This window comes from Agelaius phoeniceus, chromosome 11 (genome assembly GCF_051311805.1).
Source record: "Agelaius phoeniceus isolate bAgePho1 chromosome 11, bAgePho1.hap1, whole genome shotgun sequence".
Taxonomy (NCBI): domain Eukaryota; kingdom Metazoa; phylum Chordata; class Aves; order Passeriformes; family Icteridae; genus Agelaius; species Agelaius phoeniceus.
This window is the reverse complement of record NC_135275.1, coordinates 3,701,863-3,727,464: the sequence shown is the minus strand read 5'-3', so window position 1 is coordinate 3,727,464 and position 25,602 is coordinate 3,701,863. Positions and strand designations below refer to the sequence as shown.

The window sequence follows — 25,602 nt, the reverse complement described above, 5'->3', positions numbered from 1 at the left end:
GCATTAAAGATAAATGTTTAAAAGCATTAATTTTTAGTGGCTATAATAAAGATCACTAAATATCCTGGCTTTATATGGGCAGTTCTAAAGCATAGTTATAACTTCAGCTATAACGGTTACAGTTCTGGGAGGTTTCCAGTTTCTTGGCTGACGATTTTAATTTTCTTGCCAAAATCACCAGCCTCTAGAAAAAAAATCACTGATGTTTTCTTGCAAACCTTTCCATCTCCCTGCATGTTGGATATGAGCAGGCAAATCCAGGGATGGTGCTGGCACACACAGCAGGACTGTGCCTTGCTGTCCCTCCTGTGGTGGCTTTGAGCACTTTGGAGGCAGCACCAGCCCTTGTGCACCCATGATGGAATGGCATTGTTTGAGGTCTGCTTTTAGCCCAGCCCACAAGGAACAGCAACAGAGGCATGTGGGAGCAAACACAGCCTCACCCCACACGCCCGTGCCAGAATTGCCTGGATACATTCTGTTTGTCCTTCCTGCTTTTCAAACTCACATTTTGAGAATTCTGTCTTTCCTGACTTGGATTTTACAGAAAGATGCTTGAAAGCCTACAATGAAAAAATGAATAACTAAAATCCTGTGGTGTTCTGAGCACTGACAGTTCTAACCAAGGCACTTGACATTAATCATTGAGGCCAGGGAAAGCAGAGCTGTGCTCCTGTGATCATTTCCTTGTGTAACAGCCCTCACCTCGTGTGTTCCTTCACGTAGACCTGTGCTGTTTAATCCCCAGGAATCCTTCCCTTATCTCCTGGGTGCTGCAGTGTATGGCAGTAAAAATCAAATGTCCAGGGAGCCTTTTAGTGTCCTCAGAAGTGTTCTTCCTAACAGACTATTTAACAGCTGGGTGAAGATCCTGCACAATTCCACTCTGAAAGCTTCAAAATGTGCCAGAGCTCTTTCTGATGTCTGTAAAACTGCAGCTATCCCTGAGTGTGGCACAGACTGAGAGCTCCTGCTTACTGGCATGTGAATTCCTTCAGGATTTATTTCAGCACCTCCCAGATTTAGAGCCTCGTGGATCTGGGGTGACAGGAGAGAAGATGGCCCATTTAACAGCAAACACTGTGCCTTCAGCTGGCTGTGAGTTATTTCTGACAGGGTCTTCCTGAGTCTGGGAAAACACAACGGGAATGTGTGAGGGAGGGGCTGTGAGCAGCCCTGCATCCAAGCTGGGTATTTCTGAGGAGCTGTGCAAAGGGGTTTTGGTGCCTGCAGCTCCCCAGGAGAGCTGAGCTGAGGTGTCTAAGCCAGCAGCTTCCACTCCTCAGATCCTGCATCAGGAAGCAACAATTACCTCACCCTGTTTGTGCTTTGCAAAAACATCCTCAGAGCTTCAGAGTGCTGCTCTCCACCAGAGACTCTGGAATTCTGCATGTTCCTTCAGTCCCAGCTCTGTGCCTGCTAGCTTGATGCCTTTAGAAAGTTTTAAGTTTTCTGAGAGCAGCCTGTCCTTTGCCTTCTTGAAATACTGTACTGGTAGGTGACTGAAAAGTAACTCCTGAATTGATTCACAGAACTCAGAATGTTCTGAGTTGAAAGGAACTCCCAAGGCTCAATCTTAAGTGAATAGCCCATGGTTGGATCAAATCCACAATCTTGGCATTATTAAAACCATGCTCTGAGTAACTGAGCCAATCTCAGGGTCAATTACGTTCCTTTGCAAATATTTATAAGTTATGTGCCAGTTCCTAAAGACCAGAAAAGGTTGTCTAATGATTCTGCATTTATTAGGATTTTGCATTTATTAGGATCCTGTGATTTGGCAGCAGTTATAGCAGCTTCTATTTTGTCTTTTGTTGCTGATAGGGTTGAATAAGAAACATTATTGGGAGGTCAAAAGCCACTGGCAGGAGTGTAAGCCACTGGCAGATGTGACCATCTTAGCTGCTCCCTGGGAGTAAGAACTGATTTCTGCCAGTGTTCAGCACTCTGGCTCATTTCCCTTCTCCATGCTGGACCTCTGCCTGTCTCAGCAGCACCTTGCATTTCTTTGATGAGCCCCAGTCCAAGCAGGTTTGCATTGCATTCATCATCAAAGTCACTTAAACTCAGATCTAAGTTTAAATTTACATAGACTCTTTCCTAGCAGAACACTTAAGTAGGTGCATCATTTTAGCCAATTATGACATCTCATTGACATAAACTCAGTTTAATTAGAGTTTAGCCCTAGTTATGTGGCCACCACAGGCTGCAGTGCAGAGCTACTAAATGAGGTGAAGGAGAGAGATGGTCACAGGTACAGGAAAATTCCTCTTGGGGAAGTTGGGGAAACAGGATTCCTGTTTTCCAATGAAATCAATAATATTTTAACAAATGGCTTTGTTTCTTTGCTTCTCCCTCTTAAAAAACAAAAATTAAAAATTAAGCCAATGCTTAATTGCAGTTTTACCCTCATTATTGGAGCCTCTCCATGGGGGGTTCCAGCAGAGTGTGAGGGGTTGGAGCTTTTTTGGGGGGACACATCATGATCCCCATCACGAGCAGCCCCTGCCATCCCCAGGAGCCCCACAGGGGGCAAAGACCCTTCCTTTGGACACTCTCACAGGTATTTAGAAACAGATACTTCCTCTTGTTTTCAGGGAGCTTCCTCAATAGATTTCCACAGGAAGAGAGGGAAATCTGTATGAAAAACAGGAAGCAGTCCTCAGAAGCTTTCTGTGATCAGCACTAGGAGGAAGACTTAAAATAAATGTGGTTGTTTGAAGCAGTAGGTGATACCAGTGGTGTTATCTTATGTAAAAACAGTGATTAATAACATCACAGGGCTGCAGCAGGATTAAAAACTTCAGGTGTTTATATATTTAGCTTTTCATTGTAGTTGACAGTAGGTGACCAGCACTGAAACTTCTGTAACCTGGTTTTTACACCATATTTTCTATTTTCACTTTACTGCCCTGGGCAACCCTTTTGGAAAACTTCCCATCTCTCTCAATCTTGGATGGCATCCCAAACTTTCTCATGCTGATTCTGTTCCTCTTGCCCCCAATACAAGACTTCATCTTTTCCTTTGGCTTTTTGACCTTCTATAATTCAGCTTCAAATCCTGAGATTTATGCATTAGAAGGGAAGACAGGTCAGGATAAAATCTGACAGAATCTGACATACAGAAATATTTGTTAATTAAGACCTTCTAGAGGTTTTGCAGTGATCCTTTCTGATCCATCTTCAAACTCCCACAAAGTTCTAGATGTTATGGAGTTGTTATAGACTTTACTGTGGGCACTGAAAAGAGAGAGGGAATTTGTAACACTCCACCTTAAAAGCAACTCTAGTCACACTAGGAAAATGTTCAAATTTTCTCCCAAATTTGCCCCAAACCATAACATGGCTGCATTGGGAATCTTGGGCTGTGGAGTGTAAGGTAGGTGACACAGGCCCATCAAAAATGGGGATACAGCATGTGGAATGACAATTCTGAGAGGAGAAACTCTTACATTTGTAAATCCTTCAAAGGAAATTTGACTTACTTTTACTGTCACTTGCTTCATTTCATAAAGCCAAACATCAGAAAGGAGAAGATGGATTTGGCCTTCACAGTGTGTTGTTTGCATTTGAGAACTTAGGGATAATACATTCTGTGTTCACTTCTGATACAGAAAATGGCAAAAAATGAAAGCAGAGGATGTTTGAGTTCCACAGCTAGGCTTTAGTAATTAGACACATTGTATTTCAGGAGATACATGAAATAAAAGCTCAAAATCCTCACAATGCAAAAGCATCTGAAACAAAATCTGTTTTATCCACTCCACTCAGCTGGCAAATGCTGCTGGTTGGATTTTTAAAGGCAACACCCCAGAACAAGGAAACATTTCATGTTGTACTTTTGTACTTTTTGAAGTTTCCATCAGAGTGAGCACAGAAGGCTTTGGAGATGTGAGAGGGTCCCTTTGAGGCCAGAGCACAACCAGCAGGGATGTGCTGCTCAGTTCTGGGCTCCTTTCAGCTCAGTGCCACAAGAAAGCCCTGCAGGCTTTGCTTGGCTGCTCCAGCTAGAACTGCTGGAAGCACTGGTGTTTGCCAAGAGATTGTTTCATCTGAGAGAGACTTAACAAAACAGCAGCAGGGCTTTGGAGTGAATGTAGATATTTCCTGGTTTTGGTTTCTGTAGATACCTTAAACAACTAAATGGGGAAAAAAAATCAATATAGTCCGTGCAAAGTGCAATATTGTTGCAGTGCTCAGCCTGAGATTTATCAGCAGAGCACCCTTCTCCCCCCAAACCATCACTGATGGTTCTTCAAAGTGCTCCTGATTGCTGTGGGTGCACTCAGTGCAATCTTTCACTGCAGGAATGAGTGGTTCCTCCCTGTGATGTGCCCTGGGGTTCAGGAACTGAGAGAGGCCCTGGCAGAGCATTTTCAGAGCTGCAGTGACCAGCCTGGCAAGAACAGCTAAAGGTGGCACTGACCATGCCTGCCTTTTGGGCTGGAAATTCCTCCAGCAGGGCAGAGTACATGAACCATGGTATTTCTGGAGGGTTGTTAAAGCAAGCTGCTGGCAGTAAAGGGAGCCAGCTGTAGGTTTGTGTCCTCCAAGGATTAATGACAGCATCCCTGGAGCATGCACGAGGCTGCTTTGCATTAGCAAAGGCTCATTGAACTGCATTGATCCTGCCCAGAGCTGGGGGAGTCAGGATAAATCCTGCTTGTTTCAGGGCTCTCATCCCCCTGGGAGCAGAAAGAACCTTACTTTCAGATGTGAGAGCCACTATTAATGCTGGGTTGAGAAGTAACAGGCTCCAGATCTGATGAAGGGCCAAAGCCAGGGAAAAAACCCAAGTGGTGCATAAATTTGATTTTCTAGCAGAAACGTTTGTTTAAGATACCAGATCATTCCCAGATCTCCAGTTAAAACCCAAACACATGATTTATAACAGAAATCAAGGCTATTCCACATGCAATCTGTTTGAGATGACTTTTCACCACTCATGCCCCAGTGCCTCAGGCAGCCTCCAGGTGTGAGCACCTCGTGCTGAGAGTGCTGGCACCTGCTTCAGGAATTGTCATTCAAACACATTTATCAGAATCAGGGGAATTCAGCCCTTGGATCCACGGCAGAGCAGGAGAGACACTATGTAAGTTCCCAATATTCCAAAATAGTTCCCTTCAAATCTCTGTTTACTTCAGTTCCTGGAAATGCAGGATCAAAGGTGACTCTGGAGTGTATCACTGATGTTTGGGAGAGGGTTTAACAAAACCCTGGCCTGCAGCAGAGCTTCCAGGCCTGCCTTTATTCCAAAGGAGTTCCTTGTATCCAGCCCTTTTGTCAGGCCCAGACAATGGGATTCTGTGGAGATCTCTCAGTGGCTGTGCTTTCCCACCAAGACTGAGCAAGATTCTAGGAAATGTTTTTTTCTGGCCATGTGCAATTTGCCACGGACAGTCTGCTCTTATTCAGTTGAATATTCTAAATTTCCTGATGCAACTGCTGTTAAACAAGAGCTGCTTCTCTCCTGTGTCTGCTCTGTGCTGCTAACCCAAGGCCACAGATGGAGACAATTGCAGGATTGTTCCCTGAGTCTTCCCTCCCTTGGTAACCCAGCAGAGCAGTCACATCTGGGGCCTGTTACTTCTGCAAGAATTGCATTTGTTTCCAAAACCAGGGAAGAGAGTCCACAGTGCTGGTGCTGATCTCGTTGATTCCTCATGTCACTACATTATTGCAGAAGAAAATGTAGAAAAATCTCAACATCCCTGAGATGCCAGCTCCAAAGATATTTACTGTGAAATCACTGCAAGCCTTCCAAGGATCCAGCACCTGCAACTCTTCACAGCTGTTAGGTTTTGCCTGTTTAGTTTTAAATAATAATTACAGTGATTGTAATCATTGTAATTATTATTTAATTGCCTCTGGCAGGTGCATCTTCCATGGACCCTCTGGATTTCCTCACCTTCCAAGGCTGGTGGAGACCTGAGCCCTCTTTGCTCTTGTGCCCGAGGCTGCAGGGGCCAGCAGGACCTGAGGGTGGTGGACACCTCTCCAAACTACCCCTGCTGTTCCCCAGAGATTCCCTCAACTCTATAAAAGCTGCTGAAATCAGAGTAACATCACTTTGAGGCAACACATTTGACTTTCTTTCTACAAGATGAATAAAACCCAAATGAAATGTTACAGTGCAGACCTCAGCCTGCCTTCAGACCCATCTCAGCTGGTGCAGGGGGTCATTTCCTGAGCAATCACTCTGGAATCCACATTTAGGCTGCTTTAATCAAATTCTTTTTCATTCCCTGTGGGTCTGTGACCACTTGGAAAGTGCTCTAAGGATTGATACAAAAAACCACGTACATTTTACTAGAGCAGCATGTGCAGTTATGTATTTGTACTTATTTGCCAGAATAGCATCAATAACAATGGAAAAAAAGTTCCTTAAATTAAAATCTCAAAACAGCCCATAAAGAAAAATTTCTCCTGTCCCCTGGTGAGGATTAGACCTGCAACTTTGAAATCTAATAGAACATGGTTTATTTTTATAAAATGAATTTCCTGAAGAGGAAAACTACAATGCCATGTTTAAAAACCTGATGAATTCTTGTAGAATAGAACAGTGCAGTGGGAAGGGACTGACAGCCATCAGCTAGTCCAAGTGTAGCTCTTCAAAATCAGTGTTTGCTTTTTAAATTGTCTCTATTTGATATTCATGGTGGAGTTCTCTAGAATTCATAGCACTCAGCCTTCCCCAAGTCATGCATTGATGTGAAGAGATTTTAAATGAGATTTTCCTGAATAATCTAACCAGAAAATTTCATCATGCTCCTTTATCATATAGGCATTTCTCTAGCACTAAAATATTCAGGATACAGCCTGTATTTTATATCTCTGGTTCTGGCAAGGACAGTGTAACCTCTATAAAAACAGATTTCTGAAATAACAATTGTGAACGTCAGATTGAACATATTCCTAAATCTCTGGCCTGGGTAGGACAGTACAAAGTAATAAGATCTATTACACAAAGTTACTTTCTCATTTTGCCACTTAAAGCAGCAGTTATTTTTCTGGTGACATGAAACAATGACTGAAATAATCTGATAATGTAGTTTGAGTGGTGATCAATATGTATCAATAAAAGCCATGCTGCTGAAAATCCAGCTGCTTGTAATCCTCAGCAGTGCTGGTGGGGGAAGTTTGGGATGAGTTAGGGATGATTTGCTCCTGTTGTAGTGAATAATGCAGAGTGTGCCCTGCAGTAATAACTCCTTCTGTGCCATCTGCTTAAGCTTTGTGTTTCACAGCACAGCTCCCTTGTCTGGTTCTTCTCCATTTGTGGAGTCAGATTATTCTTATATCCTCAGAGGGGGTTTAAAGGAAGAGAGGGCTCACCATTAATACTTTATTCCTTTTTTCAATGGGATAAAATGTTGTATTTCTATCTCAGGACTAACTGGACTAGAAATAAGAAAAATCCCTCTTTCCAGGGTTATAAAACACCATTTTCACTCCCTGACAGTCCCAACAGGGTGTGAGAAACCAAGTTAGAGCTGCCTTTATGGGCAGAGAGAGGTGAGGCACTGGGATATGAATGATATCACACAGATTATTGAACAGAAGCTTTAATATTGGTTATACATGCACATACCAAGCAGCTTGGAGTGAAGTGAGCAAATGTGCACAGAGAAATACCAGTGCACATTTCTGACACATGTCTGTGCCAGCCAGCTGCAAACAGCACAAAGGCCAAGTGAATGGAAATTTTAAAAAGATAATAAGATTGCAATAAATGTATTAATATATTATAATAAAATTTAAAATATTATATATTTCTGATAAACACACAGTATTCTGACAATACTCTGCTTGCCCCCAGATCCCAGCCTGTGTTGGGAATCCCTGGGCCAACACTCTTCCAAATGATGTTTTTCAATTATGTGGGGAAATATTTGCTGTGCCAGCATGTCACAAACACTAAGCCTAGCTTTTCAGATTAGATTTTGCTGTTGGCACAAAGGGCTGAAAAGGCTCCGTGCAATATTGGTGTGGCTGTCTCTCACACAAAGGCTGACATCTCCATTGAATGGCCCTTGCTGGTTCCCAGCCCAGCAGGAGCTCCTGGGCTCTGAAAGGAGATTAAATCAGTGATTGCAGCCAGGACAATGCCAGAAAGGGAAAGCCTGACCTAAAGGCAGGGACTTGTGCAGGGTTTTGTCACACCAGATTTGGGCTGGGCTCTTCAGCCACCTAATCCTGTATCCTACTCATTATGTCCCACAAGGAGAAGCTTGTGAAGGGTGTGCAAGAAATCTGAGAGAGATTCCTAACGGGGAAGTTTGGGCTAAAGCTGGGAGTCAGAGATTTTCCCAAATTTGAGCTAATATTTATCACTGTAGCTCAGAAACTCTCCTTGCCAGAGGAACGGTTAATCCATTTTAAATCCTGCTAATCTCCTGCTATCAGAGATATTTGTGCACCTGAATGAGAGGGGGGTGTTACAGAAGAATGAAACAGCATCTCTAAGCTTGGAGGTCATCTTAAAGGTGATGGTAGGAGCAGTGGCTGATGTGGGTAATAGCTGCCTTTTCCTGTGGATTAAAATCACTTTTTAGAAGGGGAAATTGATGTGAAGGGACAAGACCCAAAGCTGTGCTCTGGAGGTGAGTCAGGGCTCAGCTCAGAGCATGGGAGCTCTGAGGTGACAGATGGAGATGAGCTTCACTCTCACAGCTGTGACCTTGGACTCCTGCAGATGAAGCCAAGGTGATGTCAGAAACCCAAACTCTTATTTTGTCATTTCATGTGTATTAAAGGCTCAAAGACAATACCTAGAGATGCACTTCCCCTGCTCTTCATGGATCTGGGGCATCCTTAGGTCTCCCCTGGCCTTTCACTGCAGTATTTCAGTAATTCCCATGGTGAGTCAGGTGGAGTCATCTTTCTGTTTAACAGCTGCCAAGTGGTTGGGTTTTTTAAATTGATATTTTAGTTGCTTGTTTAATCTGTGTAACCTGTCCTCAAGCTCAGCACTGTGCAGGAAGGTGCTCCAAGCTTGTGGCACCCACTGGGTGAGAAGAATTTTGTTTTCTGCCTGCTTTGAACCTGCCTCTGCTTTCATGAGCTGACTCACAGCTCCTGTGCTGAGAGACTGAACAATTCTCCCCTGTTCATCTTCTGGACGAAAATGTTACAGACCCATTTCACATCTCTCCAAAGCAATCTCTTTCCCACATCTGCAAGTGGCTAAAATAATTTCCATGTCTTTTTTTCACATTTGTTGCCTTTTCTAGGCCTCTTCTCTTCCAGTTTAATTGATTTCAGTGGAAGATCATGAATTTCCTTGTTCTGGTCCAGGTGTTCTGTGAATGTGCATAATTATTTTCTTTGTACTGTTCTCTGTTCCCTTTGTAATACATTTTAATATCTTATTTGCTTTCTTTCCTGCAGCTTAATAACTGAACAGACACATTCCTGGAGTTATAAAGCTCAAAGCTGTAATTTTTCAGCATCTGTAATAGACTCTGAGTTCATTACTGTATTTGTTTCACTGAAGCTGAGAGTGTTGCTTGGGGTTGGTTTTGTTTTTTCACCCCCAAAATGAATTTGATTTCATTTATTTGGTACCTGCCACCATCCCCTCACTCAGTGTCCTAGGATCATCCTGCAATTCTTCACAGTTGATCCTGGTTTTTCATATCTTGACTAACTGAGCAATTTAAAAATCTTTATTTCCAGTATTATTTCACTTAAAAATCAAATTATAATCACAATATTGTAGCTTTCCTTACCATGGGATATAAAGCAGATTTTTCCAACTAAAATACAGAAATCTCCAAACTAAACACATTTCCAGACTGCCAGTTGTGGTTGAAATTAGGATAAAGCCAAGGTTAGGTATCCATCTCCCTCCCAGTGGATATTCTGATCTGAATCCAAGCTTTGTGATTCAAATGCACTTTTAGTGGAGACTTGAATCAAGTTACTGAGCTGGAACTTCACTGCTTTTAGCTGCAGAGACTGGCTCAGACTCATCTCTGAAGGATGCTCCCTTCTGCAGGGTTTAATGAGAGAGAAGCAATCTGAAATATCCTGGGGTTCAACATCAGGCAGGGTGCAGCTTTTTAGGCACAAAATAATCTTCTAAAATATAAAATCTAGAATGCATTTACAATGCACAACTTCATCCACTAAGTGCATTACCAGTATGTGCAGACGAATTTGTTTAATCAAGAAAGGAGGGGAAGTCCTTTAAATTTAAGGATACACAATCTAAGCCACATAAGCTTTTTTACACCTGTTTTATAGCACTCACCTCTGACCTGGCACTTTATATATTATATTCTGGACCAGATCATGGGTTTACAGTTTCACTTATAGAGTAATGGAAAAAATAAAGCATTTTTGTAAAGCTTGGCATGGCAGCCTATGTTCCCAGAGTCCTGGGAGCACTTTTGTCACTGAAAACTTCCTTCATTCTAAGCTTGGTTAAAATGCAAACCAAAATCCAAAAGCATTGGTTTGCTTAACTTCACTCAAAATAATAAACCACTGAAAGTGAACTCAGGTCTCTGCATGTTGAGCTGATGGATGGTTCACAAACCTGCCTTAAAAACAATGCAGTGCCTGGTTTTCTACTGTACTTCAGCAGCTCTCCCAGCCCACATTCATCTTGCCCATTGTGAGCTGCTACAACACAGAACTCAATTCAAATGAGCCATTTAAATTTTATTTTGAGCCTTTCTGCAGGCTGCCTGAGGAGATTCAGGTGCCCATGACAAGGACAGCCCGGAGCACAGGGGACATGCACACCTGGCTGGTGGCACTCTCCACGCAGGAGCCTCCCCTCCTGGAAAAAGGGGATTTTCTCCCCCTGGAAAAAGGGGATTTCTCTGCCCACCATGCAGCAGCCTGTGCCCCATGAAGTGGAGGAGCCCAGAGAGGAGCTGTGCTGCCTGCCCTGCCCATCCCCACTCATGGGAACTGGAAAAATGGAAACTTCCACAGTCACTGAAGGGTTTGAGCGGCAGCCTTGGGAGAAGCTTGGATTGATGTAAAGATACAATATACAGATATTAGGCAGAAAAATCATAAACTTATGGTTCTATAGTTGTAAGATTATGCCTTAAGTAAGTGAGCAGCTGCACTGCTGAGATGGTGAAGGGTTTGTAGTGTAGGGCTGGGGTTGTGTGGAGTGAGCTGAGAGCTCAGAATTAGAACAGAAGCATTTGTGTGCATGTGAGACAGAAGCCATTGGATAAAAGTATCCACAGTGCAGCAGAAGTGAGTGAAGGTGGTGGGTTAGAAAAGCAAAATAAACCCTGTGGCAGCTGTCCATTGGGTTAGAAAGTTCTGTATTGCCTTGTAACAAAGAACTTGTGACTGCTCTTGAGCTGTGGCCCAATGCTTGCTCCTCTAAAATCTCACAGCCCCTGAGACTGATGTTTGTCTGAGTAATAAATCATTCTTAGTTTGAAAATAATCCCACTCCTTCACATCTAGGGGTGCCAATGACACCCCAGCCCACTGTGTCCCTGCAGCTCCGTCCCTCACCCCAGGCTTTGATTCCAGCTCCATTCCAGGTCAGAAAAAGGCTGTGGAGGGAGGGAGGATGAAAGAAGGAGATGCTTTGACAGCTCCTTTCTCATGGTAACGAGCAGAGCTGCTCCTTCTCCCCCCTGTGCTCTCTTTTCTTTCTTTAGAGAAGGAAGAATCCAGCTCTGCCTTCCAGGCCCTGAGCAGACAAACTGGAGGGCTCAGGCAGCTTTGTGGGCTCTGCCCATGGAGCCATTGCTCTGTTTAGGGGTTATTTGCTGTTTGTTTCCTGGATATAATGACAGGTAAATGTGGATTAATAGAATTAAAGGCTTGGCTGGAGGACATGAGGTAGCAAAGCATCAATGACTTCCTGGTGATTTCTGCTCTGTGAGTCATGTTCCCTCAGGAAACAGAGATCCATTAATTTAGCTGCTCCATGGGAACCTGCCACAGGAAAGCTCCCTCTGCTTGGAAGGGGAAGCAATGAATGCTGCCTTTCCAGCATTAATAATTTTCTGTTCTAAAAACAACATCATTTGATACAGAGGTAATTTGGATTATAAGCAAGGATTATAAGCAAGCACTGGAAATTAAGCAGAGCCATGTACATTCATTAATGGAAACACAGACCTTTCAAACTAAGGACCAGCTTCCCTCCCAGCTTTTCCTTGTAACAATTTGAATATTTTCCTTTATTTTTTTGGTTTGGTTGGATTAGAAATCTGAGGAAAAAATATTTTGCAACTAAGGAAACTGCCTCTTCAACATGAAACCAAAGTGAAGTAGTCAAGCAAGGTGCACCCTATCTAGGAGAAAACACTTGTTTGATGCAAGATGTTGCTGCTTGAAGAAGCAGGGCCTTAACTGGTAAGGCTGGAGAACTGCAATTTAAGTATAAATGACTTTGAATACTTCAGAACAAGTGCCAAGCCTTAGGGATTGACAGTTCCTCAATTTTATAAACAGTACAGGTCTAAACTCTAAGGATCTTAGATCCTTAATGATAGGACTTTGATGTGAAATCAAAGCTTAGATCATTCAAATCCTGCACAGTATTTACCTCAAAAGCTTTGTGCTTATTTAATTTTCAAGTTTCCTATTTTTAAATACATTTGAAGCATCCTTTGGAAACTGTAAATCATGATGAACAAAAACCCCCAAGCCAAAGAGAGCAAAGCAGGCAGGAACAAGGGGAGAGGGAGGAAAGCAGCACAGTGTAAGATTGACACCACAGGAATAAACCTGGTGTATATTCTGCTGTAGAGAGATTAATCACAGCTTTTCTGAGAGATCACAAGCCCTGGCTACACTGAAAGGTCTTTTGTTCCAAGTCAGTGCATTTACCCAGGAACATCCTGCCAGTGGTGGGAATATTTCACAGCTGGAAGGCTTCTGAAAAACCTGTCACATCCCAGCCAGGGCTCCAGAAGCACAGACACAGTTTTACTGACAAAACAAACAGACAACATCCTTATTCTTGGTTTTCTTATTATTTTTTCCCTGCTGAAGGAATTGTCCCTGGGGAACAGCATTGGAAGTTAAGCAGACCCATGTACATTCATTAATGGAAACACAGACCTTTCAGACTGAGGACCAGCTTCTCTTACAACTTTTGCTTATAACAGTTTGAATATTTTTTTTTAAATTTGGCTGAGTTAGAAATCTGAGGAAAAAGTATTTTGCAGCTAAGGAAACTCTCTCTTTGACATGAAACCAAAGTGAAGTATTTAATTTTATTTCTTCTTTGTATCTTAAAGTGGTCCTTTGAAATTTGATTTATTGTCATTCAGATAATAGTGACAGGGATGCTCATGGGTGACAACAGTGGTGCCCCACAAACCACAGGTGTACCCTGGTTGGAAATGCCACCCTTGCCTGTTTGCTGGCACAGAAATGGGTAGCAAAACCTCTCCTCTGCAATTTTCACAAGCATTGGCTTTGCTCTGACTGCTCCTATTTCTGCCTTGTGTAATTCTGTGCCAAGCAGTGCTCCTTAGGTGCACTCAGAGCTTGGCTTAAGCCTGCAAAGCTGTGCTTTAAGCTTGGCTGAGCTGAGCCTGTGCAGCCCCAGATGCTTTGGTGCTGGGTGAGCTCACACCAAGGACAGGGATGGGCTCAGGACAGGGAGTGAAAGCAGAGCAGATGTGCAGGGAGCACCAGATCTGTCAGTGCTGTGATTAATGGGACACCATGAACCCTCCCTGACACGTTCTGCTGTGAGCAGAGGCTCTGCACTGAACAAAGCACAGGGCCTGATTTTGATTCTGGAGATTTATTGGAAGGTTTGGGGTCTTTCCACTGACATGTGACTCCCAACACTCTGCTCCTGCAAGGGGTGATGGCTGCTGTGATGGCAATTAGCACTCCAGGCTCAGGCAGCCTTCAGGGAATAGTTTTCCCCTCAAACAAGGAGGGACTGCAACCCACAGTCAGTCACAGCCTCTGCACCTTATTTTGCAAGTGGTTAAGGAATGATGCTGTGAAGTTGTTCCACAGAAGTAACTTCCTAATGTGTCACTGTGATATTTTCTGAAAAATCCCTTTGCCAGGATTTCTTTTCCTGGCAAGATGAGAAGCCTCAGCTTCTCCACTTGGAATGTGATTTGGAGAATTGTTTACCCAGCATGTGAATTGTTTTTAATTAATGGCAAATCACAGCCAGCTGTGGCAGACTCTCTGAGTCTATCATGGGTTTTTATTATTCATTCTTTTCCAGCCTTCTGTCTGTATCCTTTATCTTTCTTTAGTATAGTTTTAGTATATAATTTCTTTTAATATAATATAGTATCATAAAATAATAAATCAACCTTCTAAAAACCTCGAGTCAAATTCTCATCTCTCACCTCATCCTGGGGACCCCCCAACAACACTACAACACTAATGCTCAAAGATTACATTTGGCACTTATTGGCCAACCATTTCTTTTTTTATAAAGTACATTCCTCTGTGGAATGGAGCAGAGAACACATGCAAATCCTGGATTACAGATATCTGCAATAATGGTTGAGCTTCAGCCCATGCTTTATCTTTTCAATCTCTGACGTTGAGCTTTATCTTTGTGATCCCTAAAGGCCACACATCCCTATTCATTTTTATCAGAATTTGCCAAATTTTCAGATGGGTATTATAAAAAGCTATAAAAATGTATAAAAATTCCTTTTTTCAGAGACTAGGAATGGTCTCTGAGCTAAAGCCAGTCTCTTGATGTATTTTACAACTTTCAGGTTGCTTGACTTGAGCATACAGATCAGGTTTCACATCTGGAATTGTGAAAATAGCATAGAATTAGAGAGTGCTTTGGGTTGGAAGGGGCCTTAAAGTTAATCTTTAGATCTTTAGGTGGTCTTAAAGATTCCCTGCCATAGGGGAGGTGGAATTAGGTATACCTGGATATCTCTTTTCTGTAATAAAGGACTGAAGCAGATACAATGACCAGCTCCTTCTCACCACCACAACCTCAGTCTTTGAATTTCCAGTCTGGGATTATCTCAGGACATGAATCTGTAAGATCCATTGAACCCAAGTTTTACTTATAGTGCAGGACATTCTTTTCTAGTTTTTTTTTCTTTTTTTTTTTCACTTTCCTTGGGATGTGACTGCAGTTTTCTCTAGGTTTTTTCATGGGCTGCAGTTCTGAATAGCTGAGGTTCAGATTCTCAGGCAGGTCCAGGGAAACGTGCTGAGTACCACAAGGAGGATAACCCCAGCCAGGCATGAGAGAGGCAAATATCAGTCTGGATTTTAATCATGCTGCTAAGCAGGCAGATGAGACACTGACAAAGTTGAAAGGATGCCCAGGAGGATGAAGGGAAGGGGACAGCACAGCAAACATGGGCAGTGATTCAGCAGGAGTCCCAAACAGAACAAATATTTGCAGGGCTGCTGAGTAACTGCCTTGTGTCACTGCAGTGCAGGAGTTGCCTGCCCTGTATTTCCTCACATCAGTGCCATTTATTAGCTCAGCCCCAGCCTCCTGGGAGTCCAGGCAGGTTTAAATGCTGCTTGACAGGCTACCCCTGAGTGCCTCTGCTCCTGGCAGTGGGCTGAGGAACACGAGGGGATTTACAGGGTGCCTGGGGGCTGGTTAGGATCCAGGACCATGGCTGGTGCTGGTTCTTGCTGTAACCCCAAACCAGTGACTCTGGACTGGGAGCTCTGCTTTCTGAGGGTCACAGCCTCTCATGGGGACTCCAGGGTTTGGGTTTGAAAGGGGTAGGGGAGGAAGTATTTTCTTTAAAGCAATGATTGTGTGTGAAATCAGTCCTTTTTTGGCAGGGGATAGGACAAGATGGGTAATCTGTTGATCACCCAGGAAGCTGGTGCTGTGAGTGGAGCACTGGGGGGACTGTACAAAGTCAGGGTGGCAAATGGAGGAGGGATATGCACAGCTGTCACCAAACTCTGCCTGAACTTCCAGGCCTAATTCAGGGAAGAAAAGCTGCAGAAACACTGACTGCTCATCCCCTTGGCAAAAACGAATCCCTCAGGTGTAGGAGGGGTGAGCACGATGTAAATCACGCACAGAAGGCTGGGGGAGGCAGCTGTGCAAGGCAGCTGGGGACGGGTGACAGAACCAGCTGGGCTGTGGCTCTGTCCCCGTGCTGCAGCAGGGCTGGCAGGGCACTGCCACCCCTCCATCCCCAGGAAGGGATGAGCAGGGGGACAGCTCCAGCAGGGCCAGCAAACGCAGCCAGGAGGGGATGTCACAGACATCTTTTATGGAAAATCCTTTCCTTAGGATTTTTCCTCCTGAGAAGCTGAGAGGCCTCAGGAACAAAATGCAAACAATGGTTATCTGCTGCTGTGGAATGCAACAGGTGCATCTGGGGTTGGGCTCAGGGGGTTGTTTCTAATTAATGGCCAATCACAGCCCAGCTGGCTCGGACTCTCTGAGCCACAAGCCTTTGTTATCATTCTTCTTTTTCTATTCTTAGCCAGCCTTCTGATGAAATCCTTTCTTCTATTCTTTTAGTATAGTTTTAATAATATATATATTATAATATATATCATAAATAATATATATCATATATAATATATCATATTTTATGATATATATCATAAATAATATATATCATAAAATAATAAATCAGCCTTCTGAAACATGGAGTCAGATCCTCATCTCTTCCCTCATCCTGGGACCCCTGTGAACACAGTCACAAGGGGACAGGCTGGTGTCCCTGTGTGTGGCACTGCCACTGAGCCGCCACCCATTCACTCCCACACAGCAAACACGGCCAGGCAGATAAAAGGAGGATTTAGGGAGAAGCCAGGGAAAGCCTCCCCAGAATAAACACTGTAAACAAGAACCCAGCATGGAAAAAGGCAGGGAAGTGGCTACACTTCCACTGTTGCAGCACACCAGGGGTTAATGTTGCAGCTCCTTCGGGATAAATCAACTTGCAATTATGTGACTGGATTTGAAGTCAAGGCTTTGCTATTATTATTATGGAAAGCTTTGAAAGACTCTTGCATTTGAAATAAAAGTAGCCCTTCCACTGAAAGAGATGCTAAACATTTTCTACACTGCCAAATTAATCTATTTAAATGGCCCTGCACAGTTCTCTCTACCATAAATAACAATACCTTCCATTATCCCCTTTTGTGAAATCAAAATGCTGCTTTAAAGTGTCCCCAATGAGAGTAATCTGGTTTGCTTACTTAGCTTATGATTCTTTTATGACAAGTAGTCTAAGCTTTGTGTGATGGGAATATATTCACCTGCTACAGCTAACTTCTTCCAAACCTTGAAGCTCTGTGGTTTTTGGCAGACTTCTCTGTAATACAAAACTTCTTACTCTTTAGCAGAAAAGAGTATCAGCTCCAGGCAAAGTTAGAAAATAAAATGAGATGACATCAGTTCATCCAGAAGAATCTGAGTGTTTTCGCAGATGAGGCTCTGCAAATTTAACATTTCATTTCACTCTCTGAGCTCAGTGTTCCTGAGTGCCATCAGTCCCTGCTCCCTGCTCCTGTCCAAGGATTTCTTTCTCACCTGCACATCTGTCCAGCACATGCACACCCACAGCCTCCTCTCAAATTTTGTGCCGCCTGGAAAAAATTGCCAAGATGCCCCTCATCTCACAAGAGCAAGGAGCTGGTATTGATGACAATAGTCAGGCAAAAATTGTCCAAATTTTCTTTACATCTAATTTTTTAACTAGAAGAACAGTTCTAGGCTGCCTAAATATAAACCATTATCATTCTGACTGGAAATAACCTACTATACACACCTTTTATTGTGTATGAGTGCTTCCTTCCTAGGGCTTTTTTTCCCCTACACTTAATTGAGCTGATTCTGTAAGGAATATTTCCAGATTTCTCTCCTGTTCTTGGATTATTGATTTGGACTTGTTTGGTCCATCTTGTTATATTTTACAGAGTGAATGATAACCTGAGAAATTACTGAAAAGATCATGGCACTGCCTCCTGAAAGAGAACAAAAACTGAACTGCTTCCAGGATAAAATAACCTAAAGCATAATTTTTAGAAAAATTGACACTGATGAAATAAATAAATGGAGAAAATTATACTAGAGGCCTCAGTCATCATATTTACAGGAAAATATGAGAGGCTGAAACAATCTTCTCTGCATTCCATGCCAAAAGGATTCCTACTCATTAACACATAGAAATGCTGAAGGATAATTAAGTAATTTGGGAGACAGACCATGCATATGGGAAGCATTTTTGGTATTTTATGACCTCCTTCAGTGACCTATGTAATTACTGTGCTGCTGACTAATGCAGCAACATAAACCCTCTGTCAGCATCTCTATTATGAAGTTTATTTCAATTCTAAATGATCTTTCCTTTTATTCCTTACACTGGGATCAGAACCATGCTTGTTAAATCATTCTAATCCCTCCAGTGCTCTTAAAGAGAAAAAGAATATGGACACTTTATTAGGTAATCAATTTCTAAGCCACCTCCAATCTAGTATAGAAAACAAAGCCAACTCATATTTGGCAAGAACAATTTCATGTCAAACCAATCCAATTTCCTTTTCTGACAGAGCAAATGGCTCAATGGCTGAAAGAAGCAGTAGATGTGACATTTTTACTGTAGTAATATTTTAATGTGCGGTATTTTTAGAAATAATGCTTAGAAATCATGAGATTTTATTAGAATACGTGGATGGTGTCACCTTCTGCTGCATCTGAACTTAGTGGGGGAAAAAAGGGAGTTTAGGGAATAGTGGTTAATGATTTGTCCTCTGGGAATAGCTCCCTGGGCACTGCATACAAATGGGACTTGCCTGACTTCCTAAACTCTCCTGTCATCAGGCACTGGCAATTACACCCTTTTGATACAATACCAATGGTAAGTATACAATTTCTTGTGATGGCTTTTTCCTATGAATTGAACTGAACTCAAGCTTTCCAGGAAAGAATTTATTGAGATTTACCCTTAAAGTTGAGCTGACTCACTAACTTGACGGGGATTCAAAAAGAAAAACTGAAAGATAGTCCAGACAGAAACCTGAGACATTCATCAGAGTAGGAAGATCAGGATGGGCACCTGAAGAAAAGAATTATGAACTATTTGGTCAACTAGGCTGGTTTAGGAAGCCAGTGATGTCACAGGGGCAGTTCAAACCCTGGCACAGGAACCTGTGCACGCAGAAAAAGTTCATGTTCAAGTCATACAGATTGCAGGAATATGAATCTGGAATATGAAATCAGGAATAGGTGATTATAATTACACACTCCAGTTTAGGACAACATTTAATCACTTGCAGGTACTTAAACACTTTCTTGACTAAATACAAACTGTTGTTTCCTGCATTAGGGATCATAACTTAAGGTCATGGTTGGGATTTCAGATCTAAGTGATTGCAAGTAGGTTTTAGATGAAGGTCTAGAAGAGGGATTTAGATGCTAAAAGAGCTTTTAAAATCTGAACCTAAAAGAAGAAAGCATTTCCTTGATAAATATGAAACTATAAACAGGAGCAGTGTGCAAAGCTCATAGATTGGACTCGTTCTTGAACATGATCCTCTCTGGAAGAAACTGGACTTTAGCTGGAGGAAACCTGTGGCTCAGCAAGCCAGTTAGGGTGAATTCTCAGGAGAGATATCTGCAATTGTCAGTGCCTTCTGCAAAACACTCAAATTCTCCCCATTCCTCTCTAGCACTACCTTGCAGCATTAGCTCTTGCCAAATCCAGACCCTGCTGACAAACTCTGGGTGGCAGCTGGCAGGGGAGAAAACTGCTCACTGGAAAGGTGACTGAAACACAGGCAGACTTAAACAGTACAGGTAACAGCAACTGAAACACAGCCAGGCTTAAACCAACAGGGCAAGTGACACAAACTGAAACACAACCTGACTTAAGCCACAGGACAAGTGACGCTCTTGCCAAGTGACAGACAGAACCCTGTGGATTCCCAGCTGTCCCTCCCTCTCCACGCCTCAGCCAACCCATCTCTTCCCCTCGCCAAGCACTCCCAGCAGCTCACCCGAGCCACACCCATGGATGGGGGCTCCTGCACGTCAGGAGAAGGTGATTCTCTCGGAGCAGGAGGCCTTTGGGCTGCCTGAGCACCAGTGTGAGCCAGCAGAGGGAGTGGGACAAGCTGGGACAGCCAAGGCTGTGTGGGGCAGAGCTGCTGCTGAACCCTTTCCCCAGCCTAACACACAGCTCTGCACTGCTTATTCACCACCTCTGTGCCACTCTGGGAACACGTGGAGTGATGGGATTCCATGTGTTATGGAATATGAGCCCAGGCATGCAAGTCCCAATTATCATTATGCACCTCTAAGTTAAACTCTTTACACCGAGAGCTGTTTCACTGGATGGGGAGGTGCAGGTGCTTTGTGGCCAACAGAGAATCTCAAAGGGTGGAAGCTGGCCTGGGCCTCTGCTAAATGTGCTACAGGGCTAAAAAAGGGGTGTAGTTCCCAAATGGTCAGTCCAGCACCATTCCTGAGCTTGACACTCACTTTAAATTAGCATGCAACTTAAAAAGAAGTATTACAAATGAACGTTATCTTACAAGGAACATATAATTTACATTTCTAAGCTCACAGTCTTTGTTTTGATGCAACCCATGAAGTTCCTGCTCTGCAAGGCCAGTGGACATTGTTTATTGCCTTTAACCTGTTTCAAGGTGATCTTTTTTATCCTTCATCATACTTTGGAAAAGCAATTCCATAGGACAAAAATCCATCTTAAATCTTTGGGGCTCATGCCAAGGAGAAGGTGACAGCCCTGACAAGCTGTGCGATCCCTTTTAGCACCAGGAGTTGTGTCATTCATCCAGAGACCCCTGACAGTCACCTTGAACGTTACGTGCCCTCGCAGTGCTTTTTATATCCTATAGATGTTTAGAAATGCTTCTATTTTCTTTGATCTTCTGCAACTATGCATGTGTTAACATACACAATGCTGACAGAAAGACACTGGATAAAATGGTTAATTTTAGAATTTCCTCACTTCATAAAACACTACAATAGCTAGGATGCCTCAAATAACTATGAATTTTTCTTAAAAGCAAACAGAGGAAGTGTGAGTTTAGGAAGAGGCAAGGACTTCAGAAGATGCAATTTATTAAAATACTAGATTTAGTAGTCTAAGCAAAAATATGTCTAGAAATACTGGTTTTGCTTTGGGTCAGTGAAAATATAAACTAGATTTTATTCCATAGGTCAGTCTGAAACTTGGGCAGAAATGACTAACACTTAATACCCACCGGTGAGTCCACGTTTGGTCTGAGATAAGAAGCAACAAAAGCAGTGGACTATTAAATTTGTGACCAACTCTCTGACTTCTGGAGGGATTTGTTTATGCTATTACAAAAGTGGGGTTTAGTTGGCTGATGTTTTTTGTTTGAGATTCCCACTCTGTTATTTTGTGGGTTTAGGAATGTTTCAGCTTTTCTCCTCTATTACCTGTTCTCTCAGTGGAGAAGCAATGAAGTCACAGCAAGTTTCAAACCACTGGCCAGAAGTTGTCCTTATGTGCTTTTCCCCAACTCCTAGGACAGGCTGAAGAGCTTTTATATAGAATGGAGAGTCAGCCATCTGATTACAGCTGGCTTGGGATGGGACCTAAGGACCAGGAAAGGCAGCAAAAAAAGTGTGTTGGAAATGGTTTTTGAAGGACTGTCAGCAATTTGTGCTGGGGCTTTCCTGAAGCATTACTATGCTGAGTTCAGCTGTTGTGTGTCTGAGGAGTATCTTCAGCTCTCTGTAGATCAGCACCCAGACTGGCCTGGAAGACTCCCAGATCTCCTAAAGACCCTACCAAGAAAATGGATGAGCAGCTTCTAATTTCCCTCTGGAGACATCTAATAAGCCCCAACCAGAGATTCTCAAACTCACTTGTGCCCCAAGACTGTGATTTTATAGGCACTTTTTGTCAGACTCCAACCTACCTGTAGTGCTGCAGTTGTGATTCCAGCTGCTGGATGTGTATCTGCAGATGTGGCACCTCCTTAGCTCTCACTTCCAGCTCCTTCACTTTGCCAAGACTGTTCAGGACAGCGTGTCTGGCCTCTTCCACCTTCCTCCTCATCTCTGCCTGCTCCCTCTTCAGGTTACGGTTGCAATCTTCCAGGCTGACCAGAGCTTCCTGAGAGCTCTTCAGCTCCTTCTCCAGCTCCTGGCTGAACCTGATGGCTTCTTCAATCTGCCCATCCCTGGAGCTCCGCATGAGCTCCATTTCCTCCAGGACATCTTGGAGGCACTTGGTCTGGGAGTGCTTCTGAGTTAATGGTCTCTTCCTCCCTATGAAGCAGGGTCCTTCTCCTGTATGGCTGGCATGGCTCTTCCGCAGTCCCACCTGTAATGACCAGGAGCACAAAGCAGGGAGAAATTGATGGGTTTTAATGAAGACTGAAAGTGGTTGGATTGTGCTTTGTTGGTTTGGTTTTTTTTCAATCCCATAGAGTTGATCAGCAACTAAAGCTACTTGACCTTTGCCAAATACAGAGAGAAGGAAACAATCTCTGGAAAGTTGTTTTTAATACCTAGCTATGCATTTAATTTTCAAACTACACCCTTCTTATGTTATTGCACAAGTTTCTGTGTAGCTTTCATGTCATTATTATGGGTCTGTATTCAGGAGTCAGACAGTGTGCTGAAAAAGATATTTCCAATGAAGTTGTGTTCAGGGTAAAGAGCAGGGAGCAGCTGGGGGTGTTCTGGAGCTCTACTCCTAGTCATCTTCATTCTTCCTGGGACCTCTGAGTGGTGACTTTGTGTTTGCTGCTGATTTCCTTTGCCTTTTTTAGATGAAAATGGTAAAAATGTCTCTGACCTACCTTGCTGGACATTGTGAAGGCAACAGTCATCTACTGCAGGTGGAAGTGTCACAGGTGGAGCAGAGTTCTGGGAGTGCTGTGTTAGTATCAAATCACACCTGGTGAGCCCTGCCAGCACAATGGGTCCATGCTGCCCTTCCCTGCTCTGCCTGTTCCAAGCTATTTCATGCCAGAGGAATTGAACTGCTGTTAAGTGTGTATGTGTGTCACTCGAGCCAGTACGGCAGAACCAGCAGAATCCAGCCCTGGAATTAATGGGGCTGTGCAGAGGAGCCCCAGACTATTCATCAGCCTGCCTGCAGAACTGGCTCCAACTCTGAACTCTCGTGACCACACTCTGAGGAAAACATCCTTCTAATATTTCCTATAGGCACTTCTGACTGAGACACTGCTTGTGCTTGTGCAGGTGGCAATCCAAAAGTTCTTTCTCACTTCAGGAAAAACCCTGCACTGGTGCACATCCAGCATGTGGTATCAGCACATGCTGACTGCACATGCAGTAGAAGCAGCAGCATTGTACGCGTGGGTTTGTTAAGGTGAACTCCCCTACACTTTTAACAGGAGTGCTCATCACAGCTATATTTAATGGTAGACCGGTGCCATACATTTCTCCTTAAGGCCTCCCTGTAACTAAGCTTTGCTAAAAAGTTAATGCCGAGGATGAAGGAGCAGCTTCGGTCTCAGTCTGGCAGTGGAGGGGTTACAAACACAGACTCTCCGGGAGCAGCATCTCTCCTGAAGCACTCGGGGCAGCCGAGCCGCCCCCGGGAGGCCGGTGCAGAGGCCGGCCCGGACTCACCTGCAGCGCCAGGCACCGCGCATCGCTGCTCTGCAGGGCGGCGCGCATGTCCTCCACCAGCTCCCGCAGGCTGCCGTTCTCCTCCTCCAGCGTGGCGATGCGGTCCTCGGCCCGCTCCAGCGCCACGATCTCCTCGCAGCACTCTCGGGAGCAGGGCCCCGGCGGCCGCCGCTCGGCGCTGCCCGCGGCTCCGCGGCCGGCGGGGTCGGTGCGGCGGCGGCGTCGGGGGCTGCGCAGGCGGATCTGGGTCTCGATGTGCTCGCTCTCCCGGCCCAGCGGCAGCCGCGGCCCCGCGCGGGTGCTGAAGTGGCCGCAGAGCCGCGCGTGGAACTGGCGGAAGGTGAGCTCGGCCGAGAGCCCGTCCCACAGCCCCGTGCACTCCTCGGGCTCCGCCGCCTCCTCCAGCCCCAGCACCTGGCACAGCGTGCGGAAGTCCTCGCCGGGGATGCGGCCCGAACCGTCGCAGTCCAAGTGGTGGAAGATCTCCTGCAGGTACTGGTCCAGGCCGGTGGCCAGCACGACGATCTCGTTCTCCACGCCGCGGTCCAGCCCGTAGTGGTAGGCGAGGGCGCTGACCAGCCACTGCGTGCGCCGGGCCGGCCGCCCGTAGGGGTCCCAGCCCTCAGCCGGCTCCATCGCGCCCGCCCGGCCCGCGGTGCTGCCCGAGCATCCTGAGCTCCCGCCCGGCCGAGCGCTCGGCCCCGGCCCGCGGCGGGGCGGGACGGGCGGGGCGGGGCCGCCGCCGCTCCAGCGCCGCTCGCCGAGCGCCCGGCTCGCCCCGCAGCGGAGCCGCGTCCGCCTTTGTCCCGCACGAAAAGGGATTCCGGCAAAGCGGCCGGGTGCCACCCTGCTCCGTTGGTCTGCCAAGCCTGCGCCCCAAGTGTGTTTCTCATTTCTTAACTCATTTCTCCCTTCCGCTTTCTCTTTAGCACAAGCAACACAATAACATCGTACAATCCACTTTGACAAGTCAGGCTTGTGAACCGAGTCCGTGCCTCCACTAAATTAAAACCCCAATGTGCGTGAAAGCCGACCTTCTGTTCGCTCAGACCCGCTCACCTCTGCAGATGAGGTGACTTTATGGTCTTGCTGGGTGGTTTTTAAGAGATCTGGGATAGAGGTGAGTAAGCGTTAAACTCGTTCACATGAGCTGCCCAAAGCAGTGACTTTAGTCTCTCTTTGGCTGGGGAGTAGGACTGGCGTTGCTGAACGCAGGCAGCAGCACCGAGCAGGGCTCCTCCACCAGCAGGGACATGCCACGAGCCAGGAGGGGACTGTGGCACCCGACGGGACCGTGGCACCAGCCGTGTCCAAGGGCTGAACAGGGTGGCAAAGTCAGGTGCTGCTAACAGGCTGCTTTGAGAGCCCAGGCAAGGCGTGGTGAGCAGCCACCAGTTTGGGAGCCATCCAAGGAATCCTGTCAAGAGCAAATTGTTCTAATGTTCTCTCTAGGACAAAAAAGGAGCAAATCCAACTGATAGGTGAGGAAAGAGAATTCCAGTTGACTTAAAGCGCTGCTCAGTTCAGGGTTGCCTTTCTTTTGAGTGCACTGATGCTAAGAACTATTTTCTCACATATGGTGGGGTTTCTCTGCAAACAGGCTTTGATGAGAAATTTCTGATGAGCACATTTGCTTTTGCTCTTTAAGAGAAGTCAAGAACATGAGTAGCTTTGTTGAGGAATGGAGAATTGTTTGTAGCTCAGGAGGAGCCTTACATTTTAGCACAGGAGGAAGGTAAGGCATAGGTTTAAAGGCTTTCCCCTCCTAGAGTGACACACTTTCAGAGGAGTCTGTGAGGAAAAGTCCCCTCAGCCACTGCCAGGGCTGTCTGCCTCCTCTACAGGCTCAGTATTCTGGGAGGTCCACGAGCCTCAGCTGCCACTGTATTTTCCTCTGAATCTTTCTTGTTGTGCAGTACACAGGGAGAATATTCTGTGCTAGATTCCCCTCTGGGCTTTGAGGTAAATCTCAGTAATTCTGGTGATTTTTATGTCCAGATGAACTTTTTATGGATAGTGAGGAAAAGGGAAGAAGTACTATGGAAAATTAATTGCTCAAAATG

The 25,602-nt window shown here is 44.8% G+C and overlaps 1 protein-coding gene across 2 annotated transcripts in view; it reads right to left on the bottom strand.

The window, feature by feature from the left end:
- Positions 1 to 24,316, bottom strand: part of LOC129125109 (EF-hand and coiled-coil domain-containing protein 1-like) — a 40,809-nt gene extending 16,493 nt beyond the window's left edge. Inside the window, exons 1-2 of one of the 2 annotated variants that reach the window (XM_077184595.1) lie at positions 23,540 to 24,316; positions 21,853 to 22,259 (exon numbers count right to left, since the gene is read on the bottom strand). In XM_077184595.1, the coding sequence (XP_077040710.1) occupies positions 21,853 to 22,259; positions 23,540 to 24,175 (1,043 nt within the window). In that variant the 5' untranslated portion in view covers positions 24,176 to 24,316. The remainder of the gene's footprint in view (positions 1 to 21,852; positions 22,260 to 23,539) is intronic. The other variant, XM_054640361.2, reaches the window with a different exon arrangement.
- Positions 24,317 to 25,602: the final 1,286 nt, after the last annotated feature.